This window comes from Dichotomopilus funicola, assembly GCF_033296635.1.
Source record: "Dichotomopilus funicola strain CBS 141.50 unplaced genomic scaffold C8A04scaffold_2, whole genome shotgun sequence".
NCBI classification, from domain to species: Eukaryota; Fungi; Ascomycota; class Sordariomycetes; order Sordariales; family Chaetomiaceae; genus Dichotomopilus; species Dichotomopilus funicola.
In genome coordinates, this window is record NW_026944023.1 from 478,647 (window position 1) to 497,261 (window position 18,615).

An 18,615-nucleotide genomic window follows, 5' to 3' on the forward strand; every position below is an offset into this window, starting at 1 on the left:
TTCTTCATCTCATGTAGCCTTGCCATTCATGCTACCGTGAAAAACGCCAAAAAGCCACGAAGAACAAGGAACAAAGAAAGGAAAGAAGAAAAGAAGAAATCGAAACCCCCCAGGCCAACCTACTATCCTACATTGCCCCAAATCAGCAGAAAAAGAGATACCCTTCATACTACGTGATCCTCCTTGGACTTCCAGAACTGCATCATCCGGCTTAGTCGCTTAGCCTTGCTGTTTTTGCTCTTCTTTTCCGGTTCAGTTTCGAGAGGAACCTCGATCGACAATTTGCTTCGCTCCCCATGCGAGCTGTTAATCAAACGGCTAAGGCTCGCAAGACTAGAGCGCCTTCGCCCAAAGGCAGTCGAGGTGAAAGAGGCAGGTCTCGGCTGATCGCCCAAAGGCGGATGTCTTGCTTGGGGGTGGTGTGCAAAAAGGCTCTCCCTAGTCATGGTTGAGTTGCTGGAGGTTAAGGAAGGAATGTCGTCGACAGATATGCGGACCTCGGGTCCGGGCTCCCCCATGAGAAGTGACTGGAAGGTGTCCTCTGCGACCGATGACGGTGCCGTAGAGAGACACTGCGCATCGTAGGAGACAGGTGACTTTGGCGAAGGAATCGCCGACGATTGTGTTGTAGACCAGGGGCTAACTGGACCCAGTGATGCCGAAGGAAGGTTGAGAGGGCCGACCTCAACAGGGGCCAGGTCCTTTGGCCGAAAGGGGTGACGGGAAGAGGGCGTTGCGGAACCACAAGCAGCATCATCGACAGACAGCCTGGGAACATCCTGGGACTGCGACGGTGCAGATTCAACAGAATCAGGTGCGTCATTGCCTGACCCAAGGGACACGCCGGGCACGGATTCAAACCGCTTCTTTGAGGCATCATCTGGCTGAAACGTCTTTGCTTCTGCACCTTTGGTGATCAGTAGGGCTGCCGTCGTAGAGAAGTCAGGCAATGTTTGAAGGGGCGCTTCGTCGTCTGGATTCCCTATGATCGAGGTGTCAACAGGCGGTGTCAAGGAGCCCGTTGATGACTCGCAGGATTCACCCTCCTCGTCTTCCTCGTCTTCTTCAAACACATCTGCCATAGTCGAGCTGCTACCGAATCGACGGAAGCCAAAGCGCCCCCCTTCGAAAGGGGCCAATTCCGGTGCGCTTTCAGCACGCCTATGATAGTAGTGCATCCCAGGGCCGGTGAACCGGCTCATTCCCGCGGCGCTATGCAGCTGCTTCTTGATTAGGCCTCCGGCCTTCTGGGCAGCTTCCCATTCTGGGTTACGGGGCAACGGGGTATTGAACGGGCCAAGAGCCGCATCCAAGTCGATCATTTGGTAGGAAGCATCCTCGTCCTGGCCTAGTGCCGACTTGGGGAAAGTCCACGTCTCCCAATCCCCATTCTCAGAGGACTGAAGATTTGGGTGATCAGGCTCCGGAGACATTTCCATCAGATCATTCTCGATTTGTTGGCGCAGTTCGGGGAACCTCGGCGGAGGAGGCGTCGGCGCCCGCCGCTTTTGTTTGCCGTGGCGATGTTTGCCTTTGCGGGACAATATCGAGCCGGCCCAAGTCTTGACCTTCTTCTTCTTCTTGCCCCTCTTCTTGCTAGGAGGCTTTGGCGCGTGATCATTTGCTGCGGACTCCGGCAAGGGCAAGCTAGAATCTTGCTCCCTCGAGTTGCGCCCCGCGATACTCAAATGCGACGTGGTAGAGCGAGGGCTATCGGGGTGAGCCCGTGTCGGGGACCCCGCGGCGAACGGGTCGAGGCTGAAGAAAGACCACTTTTTAGAGGACCTTGTAGGGCTGGGAGTGGCTGGAGTGATCGCGGCTGGTGGCGGAAGGGAGCCCAACAGCGGGATGGAGCCCCGTCTTCTCGGTGACTGAGGGGCCTGTTCTTGTTCCTGGGCGCTCTGCGATCGCTCCATAACTGCACCTGCCGTGCTGGGCCGGCTGTCGCTGGTCATTGGAGTCGCGCCCGAGCTCGAAATAAAGGCCACCTCTCGGTCCGCATTACTAACGGAGAGGAGGGATGATATGCTGCCAGAAAGTGAGTGGCCAGGCCGCGCGGTAACGGTACTCGAAGTATCGGTAGAAACCAAGGACAACGGCCGCGGAATATATTCCAGCGTATCAGAAAACCCGACCCTGTTTCGAGCCACAGGTTTAGGTGTCTCTCCCAGTGACGGGGTGGGGGCCGATGGGTCGCTCGCCTGAGCAACGGGTGGCGCTGGTGCCACATCAGGTACCGTCACTTCCGTTTCCGCGGGCGGTGGGTTTTCGACAGCGGGCGGTTCAACAGCTGCGGGGATCGGAAGAGAGCCGCTCGCGCTGACCGCGGGCACAGCTGGAGCCGGTGGGGAAATAATCGAGGACAGGTCATGGCTGGAAATCGCAGCCGATCGGCGGTGAGCGTGGCCCCTGCGGGGTTTGGTCGGCTGAAGTAACGGCGAGGCCATGCCACTGTCAGACTTGGTCGGGCTGACGTTCATGACAGTTATTGCTTCGCCGTCTCGAATGCTTCCTCCCACAAATTCGCTCCCGCCCCTGCGATGCTTATGGCCTGCAGGCCTAGACGCGGCTAGTCTAGGTGAATTTGGCGCAGAGGGTGATTGCGGTGGGCTCAGGAACATGCTTTCGACTGGGGGGCCTGAAGACGGCGGCAGGGAAGCACCCGGATTGAAGGAGAAAGCCGGCAGAGCCGGAGAACGCGAGGCAGGTTTCTCCTTTTCTGCGTCCAGGCTTTCGACTGCCACCATGCGTGGTTCAATCGCGGATCGTGGCCGTCTGCCGCTAGTTCGCGAGATTGATGACAGTCCTGAGGAAGACGACGGGCGCGCGGGGAAAACAAACGGCGGATTAGGAGGCGGGTTCGATCGGGGGCAGGCTTGCGATTCGGACGGGCCTTCCGAAGGCGCTGTCAACCCCATATTCGGGGAGCCTGGAAGGTAAAACGCGCTCTCATTGTCGAGGCCGTTTGGCGAGGGAGGGTCAATCATCATATCCAGGCCCATCGTGGTTGCCATCTTTCCAAGCCGCGCCGCAGCACCAGAACCCAAATGGCACCTCAGTGGATTGAGAATGACATGAACAGTCTCGGTTGTGATCGTTGCCCGGCGAAAAGGCTCGCAGCGATGTATGACCTAAAACCAGGACGAGAAAGATGGTGTGGCTCAGCCGATCGAGAGAATTAGAAGATTAAAACCAATCGCAGCTTCGGATCTAAAATCGAGGTTAGGAATAACCGAAAAGAGTAGCCGCCCAAGATGGCTGTCCAGAGACGATTTCGCGAGACCCCAGGCCAGATACTGAGAAGGTGTCGGTCGCGTTGGGGAGTGGAAGTATTCACCACGCACCATTGATGGGTTCGTCTGAGGAGCTGTAAAAGGCACTGGAAACAGCAGTGACAAACAAAAAAAGAAGCCAAATACTGTTCCAGACGAATCTAATGGCGGAGATATCAAAGGAGTGGACGGCCAAAGCCAGAGCAAATCATCAGATTTGCTGCCGGAATTGAACCAAAGGCGCCGGGCAGTGGACAAGTGAGGGTGATGGTTTGCGGAAAATAGAGAAGAGAGGGCAATGCGGAAGCGAGGAGGAAGGGGAGCGAGTCCATTTCCTGGTGAGGATGTGGGCCGCGCAAAGGCCGCTAACCAAATTTGGGCAAGAGGCACCGGCGCCTGCAATTGTCGCTGCGAAGTTCCGAACTGAACTTGGAAGGACCTTGCTCACCACAACAAATTGGATCAAAAGCGTCCACCTTGGTCCCATCAATTTTGCTCTTTTCATCGCATTGCGCAGCATTTCTCGACACCACGACCCGCGTCCGAAGGCTTTTTTTTTCATGTTGATGTAAATTTAGGAACCCAGATTAAAAGACACCTCTAATCCAATTTGTGTGGTGTTTGCCGCTCGGCTCGGAGCCCTGCACATTGCAGTTCCCGGGCGACCGACCGGCCAGTGCGCCGGCACTGTGCTAGACCGGCGCAACGAACCCCAGCCACCTCAAGGACCGAGATGTCAGTTCACGGTTCACCCAGCTCAATTCCAGATCGCTCACAGAACCAGCTGTGTGAGCAAGGCCCGGCCAAAGCCGTCGGGATCGAGTCCAATTCGTATTTCCACCCAAAGTCTGCGCCTCTCCAATCCAGGAACCCCGCAATCAACACGGTGGACCGACCGATTTGATTGCGGGTGCCAGGTCCACCCGGTGCGTCGTTCAGGGGAAGCCTCCAATTGCAACCCAACGTCCCGAATCCTGCCTCCTGCGTCTGCAGTTCTGTTAGTTCCATTTGCTGATTCGACGCATCCCCCCCAAGTCCCGTACACGCAAACACGCTCATTGATGGCACTGTGGCGTTGGGGCCCTACTACACCTAACATCAGGATTAACTGTACCGGCGGACGTCGTCGAAGAAACTCTCAGACAGAGCTCTTACTGTGCATTGCTCGCTTCTAAGACACGAGCGCCAGGAAAGGGTCCCGAGACAAACATTCATAGTCGCGGCAATTCCTTGGAAAAGATTGGGAATCAAAAGTCAAAGCGATGTTCGCTTGCAGATGCTAACCATAAGCGGATTGGAGACGTGCTGCACACCATCGCCTCCTGGGCGCTGCAGCTCCCTGAGGGACGAACATGCAGTCCCACACTACCAGGGCACCCATATCACTGGCCCATGGCCAGGGTGTCAGGTCTGCATGGGAAACAGATCTCAGCCGGAAGGCAGAGATATTCATTTCCGAAAGCTGGGTCCATGAGGACCCTGCATTTCCCATCCAACGCGCCATCAGAAACACCATCCCAAAGTAACAATCAACGGGGCCGTGTATATAGTGTACGCAGTCCAAGAGGACGCTGCTCATTTTATCGAACATCTGGCAATACTGGAGTCTTCTCAGCAAGCGTCCAGCCGGACGGATACAAATGTCGACAGCGGGCGGCTTATCACGCACCATCGGGAGGTGCAGCGGACCGCTGGCCCAACCGAGCAACTGAGATAACGCCTTGTGCAGCCATTAATTAGGTGCTGGTGCAGTTAAAGAATTCTTGCAATTACGCTTGTCGCTTCGGACCGTTAATACAAAACGCCGCCCTCCCAAGGCAGCCTATCCAAGCCAACAACGCAATATGAAGATTGGGACAGCACATAAATTGGCGGGCAGTTTCTAATGGCATGGCGACTTATCATTACGGAGATTCCTTTGCACGGTGAGAATCCCTGCCAAGTGCCGGACTCACGAAGGGCTGAACACGCCTCATCTTCTCAGCCGGTTCCCCGCAGACGGGACCCACCAGTCCCCAGGACCCGAACTCAGGTCCCAAACTTTTCTGCCACTCCGGGAATCTTGACCGCCTAACTAGTGCTCCAAGGAAGACTTCTGCGCGATCGTTCCAAGACCGAGATCGATCAATTCCATTCAGCAAACGTAATGTCCATGACAATGGTTGAGGGGACAGAAGTCAAAGAGGCTGCGGCCACCAAGCCACTTGGCATGCGGAAAAATGGTGCGTTCCGATCTTTGAATTTTTCGCATCAAACTACATTCGCTAATGAGCGGCCAGGCAAGCAATGGCACGCACCAAAGAAAGCTTTCCGCCCAACCTCCGGCTTGACATCATATGCGAAGCGTGCGAAGGATCGAATTTCCCAGGCCGCAACGAAAACGAAGGAGAAGGAGCTAAAAGAAGAGAAGGAGGCTGAGCGACAGGTGCGTTTTTCGCCTAGGGATGGCTCGTCACCGGACAACTCTGAGATGCTAATATCTTTGCACGATAGAAACGGATAACTGCCCTCAAAGAAAAACGCGCGGCAAAGGAGGAGAAGGAGCGATACGAGATGCTGGCTGCGAAGATGCACAAGAAGCGGCTAGAGCGGTTGAAGCGCAAGGAGAAGCGCAACAAACTCCTCAACTCATGAGCCAGCTATCTTCACAGGCGCTGTCTAATTTTGTCTCTATCACCCAAACGCCCAAATGGGTTTCGCCCGTGACAACGAGGTTTTGGAGGGGGGGCCAGAAACCCGGCACAGATATCACGGGGGGTTGAGTAGTATCCCATCAACTTGAAAGAGAGCTATCGGGACAGTGGCGATTCACGCCCTCAGCTTTTTCCCTCAGGCGTGCCCACATGCATCTCTCAGGCTCAGATAGCAGCAAAGCATGTTGGTCAAGGTGGTGAGAACCGAGAAAGACCGGGACTATGTGTTGGCCCTCGGCGGAACCAGGCCGAGAGACACAGGCCGAAGCCATCCATTTCACATGTACAGAGAGGCAGGAAAGCCGACACTACATATGGATATAATTACACGAGAAGATGCAAGTCATAAAAATTTACTCACCTGGTTCATGAAACCTTTGTCACGAGGATGCAAGCGATCCGCCTTCTATTTTTCCATTTTGGGGTGACCGTCGGAGCTTAAAATCACATGGCGCGACGCCACGAACAGGCCGCGCCCCACCATCTTCCCGCTGGTCTTCTGACTTCCTTCCGCAATCCACCCAAATCAAGACAAGCTCCAAACGCCTTTGTGCCACCGCCCCTCGATCCAATCCCCATAAAGACCGCCCTAGCAGCGGGAGTATCATGTCCCAACATGGCGGCGACGCTTTGGGTGCGTCGCCGCCAGGGCGCCCACGACATCAGATAAAACGATCCATTTCCGAAATCTCGTCGCCGATCCGTCTGCATCGACATCATTCTCATCGCGCAGGCAAGGAGACAGATCGAGACGCGCGCAGCGCAGCCCCGCAGTCGGCAGTCGTCCAAACTCAACGTTCCTTGGAATGGTCGCGGTCCGAGGGAGTGACGCCGAATCTGACGCCGAACGCGAGTCGCCGAACGAGCGTTCTCTATGCCTCGGCCGACGAAGCGATGCCGGCAATTAGGGCTCCCAGGGGAAACGCGTCCCTCGCCGGACTCGTGAGGGAGCAGCAGAAGGCTGCCGCCCGCGAGAGGTTTGTCCAACAACCCCCGGGCTGTCTATTATGTTGAGACAAGACCTTATGCTGACCGCCTTCTACCTAGTGGCCTACAGCGATCCCTCAACGAGCTCGACAATTTTGCGACCTCAACGACGAGGCAACTCGACGACACTTATGACTCTCTTCTAGAAAGGCTAAACGCGATGCAAAACACCATAATAGCATTGAAGGAACTTAGCGAGAGTTCTCGATTGCTTAGCGATAACTTCAGCACCGAAGCCGATGAACTGGTTACAGATATCAATATGCAACTCCACACGTTTGGGCAGTTTGAAGACCAACAAAGACGCATCGAATCCCTCCAGAAACGCATCGAGATGGGACGGAAACTCATTAGATCCCTGAGCGAGCGGGTCGACGCCGTGAGTGCCCGGGTGACGGGCTGGGAGCGGGCGGACAAGGAATGGCAGGAAAAGACTCGACGCCGTCTCAAGGTCGTCTGGGTAGTCACATCCGTTATCTTTTTCTCGTTACTCCTTCTTTTTGTTGGTACTCAATATGGGCCGGAAAGTCTTGAAAGCACGACAGCGCGAATTGCGAGTGATGGCTTGCAAACCGCGGCGGACGTGGTAGGCGCCGTCCCACAAGTGGTTGCGCGGGATGACGAGCCACAGGGGAGGGGCGGTCTCATCAAAGCAGTGTCACTGGAGGGGTCATCGAACGCCACGGATATACTCCATGTGTTTGACGAATTGTAAACACCCGGCTCGGAGCCGCATGGTACAATACGCGTCTTGTGTTTCTTTTGTTATTTTGGCAGCCCAATACTTAAGCAATAGCATTGTTTGGAACGACTTGATGCTACCGACATTCGTCAGTGTTAACGCGTGATATGATGTTTCCTTGCGTCCCAAGCCGTCAGGTGTTTCTAAACTTTGAAGGATGGTTTCCACCGAGTGATGTCTGGCCGAATCCCCCGACCTGGGACCGGGCCGGATCTTCCAACCAACCGACAAGGCCATGACCCGGAGGCCTCACTCGGCTTCCTACCTAGGTAGTGAAAATACCCCACTCCCAAGCTTTGCGAAACGCTCTTAGCGCCGCGCACACCCCCAAGAGCGGCAGCGTACACAGTACACTAGAGACTTCTTGGCTTTTCTACGATATCTGGAGTCCCTTCATTTAGGTATAATATGCAACCTGGTATATACTTCAAGATGACCATTTCCTGCCAGTCTCGTCCGTACAACGGGGGGGAATATCCGACACCAAACACGTGATGAACCTCATAAAATGTCCGGGTCGATGGGGGAACCCGCGCGAGCGCTACGGGAGACTTACTAGGTAGTAAAAACATCGATGCCAAGGAGAGACGTCATCGGGGACGGTGGGCCAAATTTTGGGGCTGATCTGCGCCGCCTACCCAAATGCGTCATCGGGTTCCCAGAAAGGCTACCAGATCTCCTTGGCGGTCGTTGACAATGGGAATGTTGGGCGCATTTCTTTGAAAAGCTGGTCCAGAAACTCATGTTGGGCCGCACCTTGGCTGGGTGTCTGGGCGTCCACACTGGAAGCGCCCTGGGCAGGGTCCGGGGATCTCGGGGCGCCAACATCTTTGGCATGAAGGCGCGTTTTCCTAACTTGGCGTTTCCACATTCTCAACTAAAATAGTCCAGTTCGGACCGTCCTATCCATCTGAGCACATCCGAGTTTCCGACCTGCGGGGTTGTTTGACCTTGGCCTTGATGCGCAGCGAAGGATTTAGACTTTGAATTTCAGAAGTTCACCGTCATTCTTTTAATAAAAGTTTAGGTTATTCCCGGTCGGTCCCCCGCTTAATGGAAACGACCTTCGCCTAACTGCGCCCCTTCTCCCGCTGTTGGGTTTGCGTTTTCGACGTGACCAACCAAGCATCTGAGGATCAATTAGTTGCGCGGTTGTGCAGCCACCCGTTGATTATCTCGATCCGGTTGCGTTCCCCAAGCAACCTGCAGTGCCAAGTGTGCCCAGTTGATCTCCATTGCGGCTGTGTGCTGACAAGCGTGACCCGCCCCGCCATCGCGACCTCTCAAGACACTGGCAATCTCGGCGTCTCTCCACAGTTATAACTTGCCGATCTCCGATAATTCTTCACCTCCTAAATTGAATTTCCAAGGTCGAAACCTATACTCCTTATTTTTTGAAGTACCCGCCTTAAACCACCACAATGCCTCCTAGCGACGGTTTCGAAGTACCCCGCGATGCGGCCGAACCCCCCAGCGGCGGGGTACAACCTGGGCAGTCGACAGAGCTTCCGCTGCGGTCAAGCTCGGCGCCGGTGCCAAAACAAACCCTGACGGGGAAGCAAGAACATTGTGCGTTGAGCAATCGTCAAGTCTCTCAGCCGCGACGACTTAATTAGATCTTTGGTTTCCGGGGGATATGGAGCTAATACGTCCAACTTTGGTAGACCTAAAACGCGAACTTATATCAGAACAAGTCAAGTGGGAAGTCTCCGAGCTTAACTCTCCCACTGCACTCCGGCGGTTCGGGGCCCCGTTTGGGTCGCCGCTCGGAGAGGTGTCGCCTCTTGATTCCGAACTTCCCATCCTTCGATATATCTTCGTCCACCATGTTCGCGAGTTCCCATTTCTCGACAAGGCGAAAGAGAAGGAGTTTTGGCAGGATAAGCTACAAGTGGTAGGTTAGCCTTGGCTTTTAAGAGACGGTCCGATGATAAATATTGTTGGAACAGCGCTGACGAGTAATATGGCGACCTAGTTCCTGGAGTCGTTTGCGAGCAAGAGCATCTCGTCGTCCGAGGACCGGCTAGAGGAAACAAAGCGAAAGAAGCTAGCGAGCAAGGCGAAGAAGCTGGTGGAGCTAATGATGGTGTCGGGAGTACCGACCTCGTCAGGATTCGAAGAAAGGATTAGGTTCTCTGAGCTCGAAGTCGTTGATGCAAATGCGATCGATACTGGTGTTCTCGCCACACTTCCCGAGGGAAATTACTTGAACGGCTGGGACGTCAACGTCGCGGGTGTTCGGATGGTTAGCGTCAAGAAGAAGCTGAGACAACACCAACATGCTGTGAGTGGGATTTTATGTCAGGATCTTGGAGCAGAGCCCACCTGTGCTAACATGTGACTAAAGGAATTTATCCTTCGCGTACAAAGGAAAGGCCGACAGGAGCACCATGTCGGACGACGGTACGGCGACTTTGCCCGCTTGCATAAGAACCTGCGGACCGAGTTGCCGGGCAAGGTCCTCCCACCCCTTCCTCAGAAGAACAAATCGCACTCCACGGCCCCGAGCAACGTCGGCAGCCATAGCGGGAACAACTCGGAGACATCATCTATATCCTCCGTTTCGACAGCCTTTCCCAATAGCCCAGTGCCGAATGGCCCCAGCCACCACAGCGACGCTATCAACAGGCTGCTGTCTCCAAAGGGTACGTGCTTTTCAGGAACTAAATCAAAATTCTCATCCCCAGAAAACTCCCTGGTCATTGACTAATACAGATAACCTATCTAGACAATAATTCGGGTCGATTCTCCCCCCGTAACTCTGTCGACAGCCGACCAGCAAGCCCAGCTCTCCTAAGCCCCAAACCTCAAGAGGTATGTTTTTTAAAGAAATATGCCCTATCCATGTACTCAGGACTTTCGCTAACCCGCTCCAGGCGGTTGTGATATGGCGAGAGACGCAGAGAATCTCACTGCGTGCCTTCCTACGCTCCTTACTCCAAAATCCACAGATTGCTAGCACCAAGGCCGTGGAAGAGTTCCTGCAAGCAGATCCAATAACGCTGAATCTCGAGGATGTTGATGACATTTCCCGTCGAAAATACGTGGACAAGAAACGGGTGGAAGAACAGAAGCGGTTCTACGAGGTCGCGAGGAAGCGTGCAGCAGAGCTAGATGTCTACATGGAGCAGTACGTATCCCGAGAAGGGCTCTCCCTCCAGCCGCTAACTCACCCATCATAGGTTCCGCCAGGACATCGTTGAGCGCAACGGCTTGACGATGCTATTCCAAGAAATCCGCGAAAAGGAGACGATCCAGGATCTGAGTCTACAATACCAAAAGTTCGCCGAGTGGTTGCGCATTGAAGTGGCGGCCACCATCTACCACCTCTTCCTCGCAGAGGACAACTCACCAGAACTCTTTGCTCAGGCAAAACGGATCCATTCGCTCATCCCATACACCCTCATGAAGAACGCCATCCGAATTGCCAACCCCGCGGCCGTCATGTCAAGCATTCTCGACATCTTCTTGGCCCAGCCATTTGGTGCAAGATCTTTGATGCAGCGCATCTTCTCAATGACCCTGAACGACGGGATCCGGACTTATCAGCGGTCGATCGATGCGGTTGGTGAGAAGATTGGCGATTCCTTATTCGTGAGCAAGCTAAAGACCTTCACAAACGCCGATGAGCACATTAAGGAGGCCATCAGGGAGGAGGCCCTAGCAGAAGATCTAGATATCATCGTTGCGGTTCTCCGATCAGAGCTCGTGGGTCCGGCATTAGAACCGGAGCAGATTGGGCGGCTGTACAACGCGTACGTGGCCTTCAACAATGCCGTCGAAAATGTCGACGAGGAACTCCGGCAGGGCGCCCAGCTCTTTTCGTACCTCAAGCAATTGCAGAAGCTGTATCTCCGACAGAGGGATAAGGCCATGATGTTGAAACTCATTGAGGAGCCTGTGACATTACAATTGTTCCGCGACCTGTTCACCATTTTTTATGAACCGCTTGTCAGGGTGTACAAGTCGGCCAATGTGTACAACAGTGTCACGGATTTTGCGCACTTTATCGATGATCTCATCCAGGTGAGTATTTTAATAAGCTTTTACCGGATTAGTACAGCATTTCAGCTACTAACCTTCTATGTTTTCATAGGTTGTCGACAAATGCCGCGAACAGGACGCATCTGCGGATCCTAACCAGACCGTGCAGGCCTTCATCGACTTGTGTCAGCGGCACGAGCACCACTTCTACAGCTTCGTGCATGAGGTCCACCGACATGACAACGGTCTCTTCACCCAGCTCATGGGCTGGATCGAGGGCATTCTTGAATTCCTGCGCCACGGTCCCAAGAATGGCAGCCTCGACATTAATGCGCTGTTCGAAGGTGCCACCAGCACGGGTGCCATTAACAAGGAGAAATCCATTGCTGAGATCGACAAGCTCATAGCATGGCAGGAGGCGCGCAAGAAGTGGCACCACGACAAGACACGGCAAAAAATGGCGGCAGAGGGGGGCCCCGGCGACACGGAGAACGTCCCTGGGGCTCTGGCATTCCGGTCAACTGACTTCGGACTAGATCAAGAAGATCTGGCAGAGATGGAGTACGACGATGACTCGGACGAGGAAGCAGAAGCTGCAGAGGAGGAAGAGCTCGATCCCATTGTGGCCGAACGCAAACGCCGGAATAGAGACAAGGCCCGGCTACGACGTAATGCGGGCGAGCCGGAGAAGCCCGAGGTTGAAGAAGTACATAAGCTAAAGGATAACTTCTTGGTTATGCTACGGATGGTGCTGGCGGAGTAGACATGTCGGAACAGGATGGGGTTGGGGAATATGATTTTGGCAGGGCAAGCAGGGAAGGGTTGGATATGGTGCTGCCCTACATGAGCTACGGCCCCTACGCATTCCTAGAGTAAGAATGATTGAATAAAATTCATCATGGAGTATTGTAAATCGGATAATGACTTATAAAATGCATGCTTCTTCTACTAAGCTCCAGTGAACTTTGGATACGTTTCAGGGGTTTGTTTGTGAGATACCTACCTTGGTTGCCACGGCGGCCCCGCCTAAGTCGATGTGCCGAGGGATATTTTTGAGACCCGCCAAACAGGGCCATTGCACATGCGAACGTTATCAAACGTGGTGGGTCTCAGGGTTTCTTGAACTGTGACCCGGAGCGAATTCGAGGTCTTTGTGAATGTACATTGCTTGGGCATTATTAAGTGACATAGTTGATTGGGAAAATATAAATAAATTTATTCCATCATTACTTTCGATCTTAGAAGTTTGTTTCGAAAGATGAGAACATGGTGGTCCCGTCACATCGGCTGTCATTCCAGCGGTCGCCGGCCGGCAGAGCGTAGCCCCACTCCCGCCTTTTCACCTCGACCACCCACCGAGCGCGGGCCTCGCCGGCAACTCGGGTAATCAGCTACCGCTGATTGGTCCAGAAGCCCAGCAGCCCGCTGGGGCGGCCGGAACTAGAGACTTGGAACGGGCGAGCGAAGCAACTGCATGCAACGACATGGAAGGAGGCTCAAATATTTCCCTGATGTCCACCACCACCTCTCCCCTCAGACCTCGTTAAACGACAATGGCTTCCTCAATGGCTTGGAGACGGGTGGCTGCCACCCCGACGGTGAGTCTTTCTAATCATATTCCGGGACGCCGTGACCACTACATGCCGTTTTCTGCGGGTGGGAGTGTGCGCGCGCGACATTTCCCCAAAATGCTTTTGGAGGGGGGGTTGAGGCTGACCCGAGGTTCTTTTCCACATAGCTCTCGCGTGCCGCCCGGAATCCGGCTCGGGCGTTTTCCACCACACGACCGGCTGGTAAGTCAACAACCTCATCTAATCCCTCTCGCCCGCATGTTGTTGGGACTGTACGGACGCTGACCCCTCGTCTGCAGCCCGCGTCATCACTGGTAGCGGGCCACTCCGCGCGAAGGAGGCATCACCATTCCTCAGCACCAAGTACCCGGTCATCGTACGTCAACCTACGCCCCTCCTCTCCCGAATCTTGACGCTCGTCAATCCCCGAACGGTAGTGGCAGTGGCAACAGCGGTGGTAATAAAAATTGACATGTCGGACGTGGGGAAAATAGGACCACGAATACGATGCCCTCGTTGTCGGTGCCGGCGGTGCCGGTTTGCGTGCCGCCTTCGGCTTGGCTGAGGCCGGCTTCAACACTGCTTGCATTTCCAAGCTTTTCCCCACGAGGAGTCACACGGTCGCCGCCCAAGGTGGTATCAATGCCGCGCTCGGTAACATGCACGAGGACGACTGGAGATGGCACATGTACGATACCGTGAAGGGCTCCGACTGGCTCGGTGACCAAGATGCGATCCACTACATGACCCGCGAGGCTCCCGCCTCCATTGTCGAGCTCGAAAACTACGGCTGCCCCTTCTCCCGAACCGAGGATGGCAAAATGTAAGTGGGCGTCTGTGTGCGGCATGGGAACGTGGGTTAGGCGCCGCTGGCTGACACGCTCAACAGTTATCAGCGTGCTTTCGGTGGTCAGTCCCAGAAGTTCGGCAAGGGAGGCCAGGCCTACCGCTGCTGCGCCGCTGCCGATCGTACCGGCCACGCTCTCCTCCATACGCTGTACGGCCAGTCGCTGAGGCATAACACCAATTACTTCATCGAGTACTTCGCTATCGACCTGATCATGCAAGACGGCGAGTGCCGCGGTGTCCTGGCTTACAACCAGGAGGACGGCACGTTGCATCGTTTCCTTGCCAACAACACCGTCCTGGCTACCGGTGGCTATGGCCGTGCGTACTTCAGCTGCACCTCGGCCCACACCTGCACTGGTGACGGTATGGCCATGGTTGCCCGCGCCGGTCTGCCCAACCAGGACCTTGAGTTCGTTCAGTTCCACCCTACGGGTATTTACGGCGCCGGCTGCCTCATCACTGAGGGTGCTCGTGGCGAGGGTGGCTACCTGCTGAACTCGGAGGGTGAGCGTTTTATGGAGCGGTATGCTCCGACTGCCAAGGATCTTGCTAGCCGTGACGTCGTCTCGCGTTCCATGACCATGGAGATCCGTGACGGCCGCGGTGTCGGCGCCGACAAGGACCACATCTTCCTCCAACTCAGCCATCTGCCCGCCGAGATTCTCGCCGAGCGTCTGCCTGGTATCTCTGAGACTGCGGGTATTTTCGCTGGCGTGGATGTTCGCAAGCAGCCCATCCCCGTCTTGCCCACCGTCCACTACAACATGGGTGGTATTCCTACCAGGTACACTGGTGAGGTTATCACTGTGGACGAGCAGGGTAACGACAAGGTGGTCCCTGGTCTCTTCGCCTGCGGTGAAGCCGCCTGTGTCTCTGTCCACGGTGCTAACCGGCTCGGCGCTAACTCCCTGCTCGACCTGGTCGTTTTCGGCCGTGCGGTCTCTCACACTATCCGCGACAACTTCACACCCGGCACCAAGCTGAAGCCCCTTGCCGCTGACGCCGGTGCTGACTCGATCGAGGTTCTCGACCAGGTCCGCACCTCCGACGGCCCCAAGAGCACCGCGGAGGTCCGTCTCGCCATGCAGAAGACCATGCAGCGCGAGGTCAGCGTTTTCCGTACCCAGGAGAGCTTGGACGAAGGTGTCAGGCAAATCAACGAGGTCGACCAGACGTTCTCGCAAGTAGGCATCAAGGACCGCAGCATGATCTGGAACTCGGACCTCGTCGAGACTCTCGAGCTCCGTAACCTGCTCACTTGCGCGTAAGTGCCATATCTATCTAGGGCAACCGAACTTTGAGTTGTGGACTAACAAAATCCCGAAACAGTACCCAGACCGCCGCCTCCGCCGCGAACCGCAAGGAGTCGCGTGGTGCCCACGCCCGGGAAGACTTCCCTGACCGTGACGATAAAAACTGGATGAAGCACACGCTCAGCTGGCAGAAGCAGCCCCATGGCAAGGTCGATCTCTCGTACCGCCGCGTCATTGGCACCACCCTCGATGAGAACGAGTGCAAGCCCGTGCCTCCAATGAAGCGTGTCTACTAAAGTGGCCACATGGCGCTTGAGAAAGAAGATTGAGAGATTTGTCTAGCCCGAGTGTCCGACTACACCTCACGCGACAGACACATCATACGCCCTCTTCTAAGTACTAAAATGGCAAACGCACAACGGTAGCCCATATTGACCACGACAGAGTGAGGGGGAAGACGGGAAGCTCATATCTATAACCGGCCATCTGGGGCGAATGGGTGGCCCCGTCAAGCATAGTATCCTCCTGACATCGATTTTCTTTACCGTGTTCCGTCGTTGTTGTCAGGTGTTATTCAGGAAATATCTAAATCAGTGGAACGGGGGTGGATTCGGTTGCACGAATTGGGGGGAGGGGAGCATTGTAAACCAGTTGTTCGACGGCCATTGCAGGGCGTTGATCGTGTATACAAACAAAACGGGTGGTGTTCAAAGAGAAATTGGGAGGCAAGGGGGAAAGAGAACTAGAAGATGATGAATGCAAAGGTTTTGAATTTGAACTGCTTGTTTACTCCGTGGCTGGTATTGAAGTTGTCCCTGGTATGGCACCGATTCCTATCATCCCGTTGTTGAGGCAGTGCTGCGTTCTAATCAACACTCGGTACTAGGCATACAGATAGATGGTTTGCGTTCTGCATTAGGTATGATATGGTCAACATAAACTAGTCTCATGTAACCCCCGAGCAGATGTCATTCATCCTCAATTTTTCTTACCACCAGACAACAGCTAAAATGGACTAGAAAGCCGTTGTTCCTTTCAAGGTATCGTCCAGAACGCCATGCCTCATCAGCCGGGCATTCAATCAACTTAGGATAACTTCTGAAGCCAACGACGCCCCGTTCACACAACCCCCTCAGTACAGATAAGAACAAAAACAACGCTTAACCTTGATAACACCGCCCCTCTCCCTCGCCCCTGTCCCCCCTTTTCCCCAAACGAAACCCCTTTGTTCACGGGCTAAATGTCGAAGATTTCAACCCTCCGTCACGGGCCGTACCTCCGCCTTCTCAGCGTCGGTGTACCAAATCGCCGCCTCGATGATGCGGCCTACAATTTTCAAGTCGTTTTCATCTAATACCGAGCGTTAATACAGGCGGCTGAAGGGAAAGTGCAATAGTTTCGAAATAGAAAAGAAAATACAAGAAAATTCAAGAAGGGGAACTGGGATAGAAAAGAAACTCACCCCTGGGAGCGTATATCATCATGAATGTTCTCGGTACTGGGCTCCTGACCAACATCCCCTCCCATGCCATCGGATGCCGCTGGCCCCAACCTTTCTCCAAGACTTCGCGTATGTCGTCGGGGTGCAGGTTCAGGTGTAGGGATCTGTCGGAGGAGTCTGTTTGAGTGTGTTAGTGGGCTCTGCTCATATACTTTTGCTCTCTCTGTTTTGGGATACCCTCAAAGGTAGATGTATCGACTGCAGCCTCATCTAACAAGGTAAGGGAAGATAATGAAACACGGAGTGAGCATATTGAACAGGAAGAAGGTCAGAATCTTACGAATATGGCACACCTCCCCATTCCCACACACATTCACCGGGTGCCGCGAAAACAGCGCAAAGCCATGCTTCTCCAAACACGAAGTTGCCGTGACAAACCGCTTCGGATCCCGCACCGCAAGCGCCTCAATAGCCCCACGCAGCCGGTCATACGCCCCTGTCGAACCGTGCTGGTTAAGCTGGCGCTGCGGCGCCAATCCCGCCACAGCCGGCCGCGGACCGGGACGATACGGCAAGTCGGCGCCAAGAATACCCGCGGCGGGCTTCTGGGCCGGGTCGACGGGGGGTGGGACAAAGGGGTCGCGCAGGGTGAAGAGGCGGTAGAAGGTCAGGCGTGCATAGCCGACTGGGGTGGGCGGGGTGCCGCCGGGGCCGAGTTTGAGGAAGTTGAGGTAGTCGTTACGGATGAGGAGGGAGGTGGGGACGAGGATGATGAGGGTTTCAAGAACCGGGCGGTCGACGAAGTGCATGCCGAGGACGAGGAGGATGGACACGGCGAGGAGGGCGGGGGCGTCGAGGGTTATGTAGAAGGGGTCCTGGCGGATTACTACGTTGGCGGGGGCCGAACCGTGGTCATGCACCGGCAGCGGTTGTGCCGTGGGGGCGCATTCTGTGGTGGTGACGGTGAGGGACATGATGGATGTGGTGGTGGTTGTTGATATGATCTTGTGTGTGGTTATTCTTATACGGCGGTTGTATGAAGACGAGGAGAGGTTGATAGCAACATTGGCACAGACACCTCACAAAGGCAATAGTCACGGCGGAACACGATAGTTAAAAGTACAAAAGGATGTCTCGAGACGAGAGGCGATGAACATCGCATCTGTCTCTTATATACCTAATACGGATTAAATAAAACACCACACTGATGGACGATCCAAGTGGGATGCTGACTGCACACTAAATCCTGGACCTGCCAGCCAAGGAGCCAAGGTCTCTCGTGGGATTCGAACGCTTAGACACCAGAACACGCAAAGGAATCTTGGCCTTTGGGGGATCGCCGCATTGACGATTGCCACGCACGTTACATAAAACATCACGGGACGGCCCAGACTGGGCCATCCTCCCCATTCCCACGAGCTAGCTGAAGGCGATCCAAGCTCCAGGGTCAGTGTGGGTTGAACGGTCCCACCAAACACTTCAAGAGTTGGGACTGACCCCTCCACGTAGCGTTGGCAAGTCGGATAGGTAACGCACAGAAGGCCGCGGAAGTAACTCCCGGACCCGGCACTTTGCTCAAGCGCGGACGGCCCCGAATATAATTAGCAGCAATTGCAACGAATGATTGAAGGCGACGGTATCGCCATATTCTCTTTTGCTCGTCTCCGTTGGGAACTTCTCATCTCGATGGGATAGCATGATAGAGCGGGGATGGTAACGAGTCAGCCGCGAAGGATTGATAGTTTGACATAGCGTTGACCATCAGCTATCGTTCGTTTGGGGCGCTTGGCTGCCAATGCCGATCAATGACGTGAAGACGCAGG

General features: G+C 54.8%; 5 protein-coding genes across 5 annotated transcripts; 3 read left to right on the forward strand and 2 right to left on the reverse strand.

The window, feature by feature from the left end:
* Positions 1-164: 164 nt before the first annotated feature.
* Positions 165-3,002, reverse strand: C8A04DRAFT_24275 (uncharacterized protein; the record flags this gene model as incomplete). The annotated part of the gene is made up of 1 exon (XM_062779062.1): positions 165-3,002. One exon carries the CDS (start codon positions 3,000-3,002, stop codon positions 165-167), a length of 2,838 nt encoding a protein of 945 aa, XP_062641098.1.
* Positions 3,003-5,430: 2,428 nt separating this feature from the next.
* On the forward strand, positions 5,431-5,906 carry C8A04DRAFT_24276 (uncharacterized protein; the record flags this gene model as incomplete). Its single annotated transcript, XM_062779063.1, has 3 exons — positions 5,431-5,494; positions 5,552-5,697; positions 5,766-5,906. The coding sequence occupies 3 exons, from the start codon at positions 5,431-5,433 to the stop codon at positions 5,904-5,906; spliced, it is 351 nt and encodes a 116-aa protein (XP_062641099.1).
* Positions 5,907-6,571: 665 nt separating this feature from the next.
* Positions 6,572-7,667, forward strand: C8A04DRAFT_24277 (uncharacterized protein; the record flags this gene model as incomplete). Its single annotated transcript, XM_062779064.1, has 2 exons — positions 6,572-6,942; positions 7,013-7,667. The coding sequence occupies 2 exons, from the start codon at positions 6,572-6,574 to the stop codon at positions 7,665-7,667; spliced, it is 1,026 nt and encodes a 341-aa protein (XP_062641100.1).
* Positions 7,668-9,115: 1,448 nt separating this feature from the next.
* Positions 9,116-15,647, forward strand: C8A04DRAFT_33858 (succinate flavoprotein subunit; the record flags this gene model as incomplete). Its single annotated transcript, XM_062782632.1, has 12 exons — positions 9,116-9,263; positions 9,359-9,588; positions 9,670-9,978; positions 10,042-10,339; positions 10,423-10,508; positions 10,571-10,824; positions 10,877-11,720; positions 11,791-12,437; positions 13,568-13,625; positions 13,744-14,072; positions 14,139-15,362; positions 15,428-15,647. The coding sequence occupies 12 exons, from the start codon at positions 9,116-9,118 to the stop codon at positions 15,645-15,647; spliced, it is 4,647 nt and encodes a 1,548-aa protein (XP_062641101.1).
* Positions 15,648-16,603: 956 nt separating this feature from the next.
* On the reverse strand, positions 16,604-17,766 carry C8A04DRAFT_24280 (uncharacterized protein; the record flags this gene model as incomplete). The annotated part of the gene is made up of 3 exons (XM_062779065.1): positions 16,604-16,701; positions 16,814-16,969; positions 17,133-17,766. 3 exons carry the CDS (start codon positions 17,764-17,766, stop codon positions 16,604-16,606), a joined length of 888 nt encoding a protein of 295 aa, XP_062641102.1.
* Between the last annotated feature and the right edge of the window lie 849 nt (positions 17,767-18,615).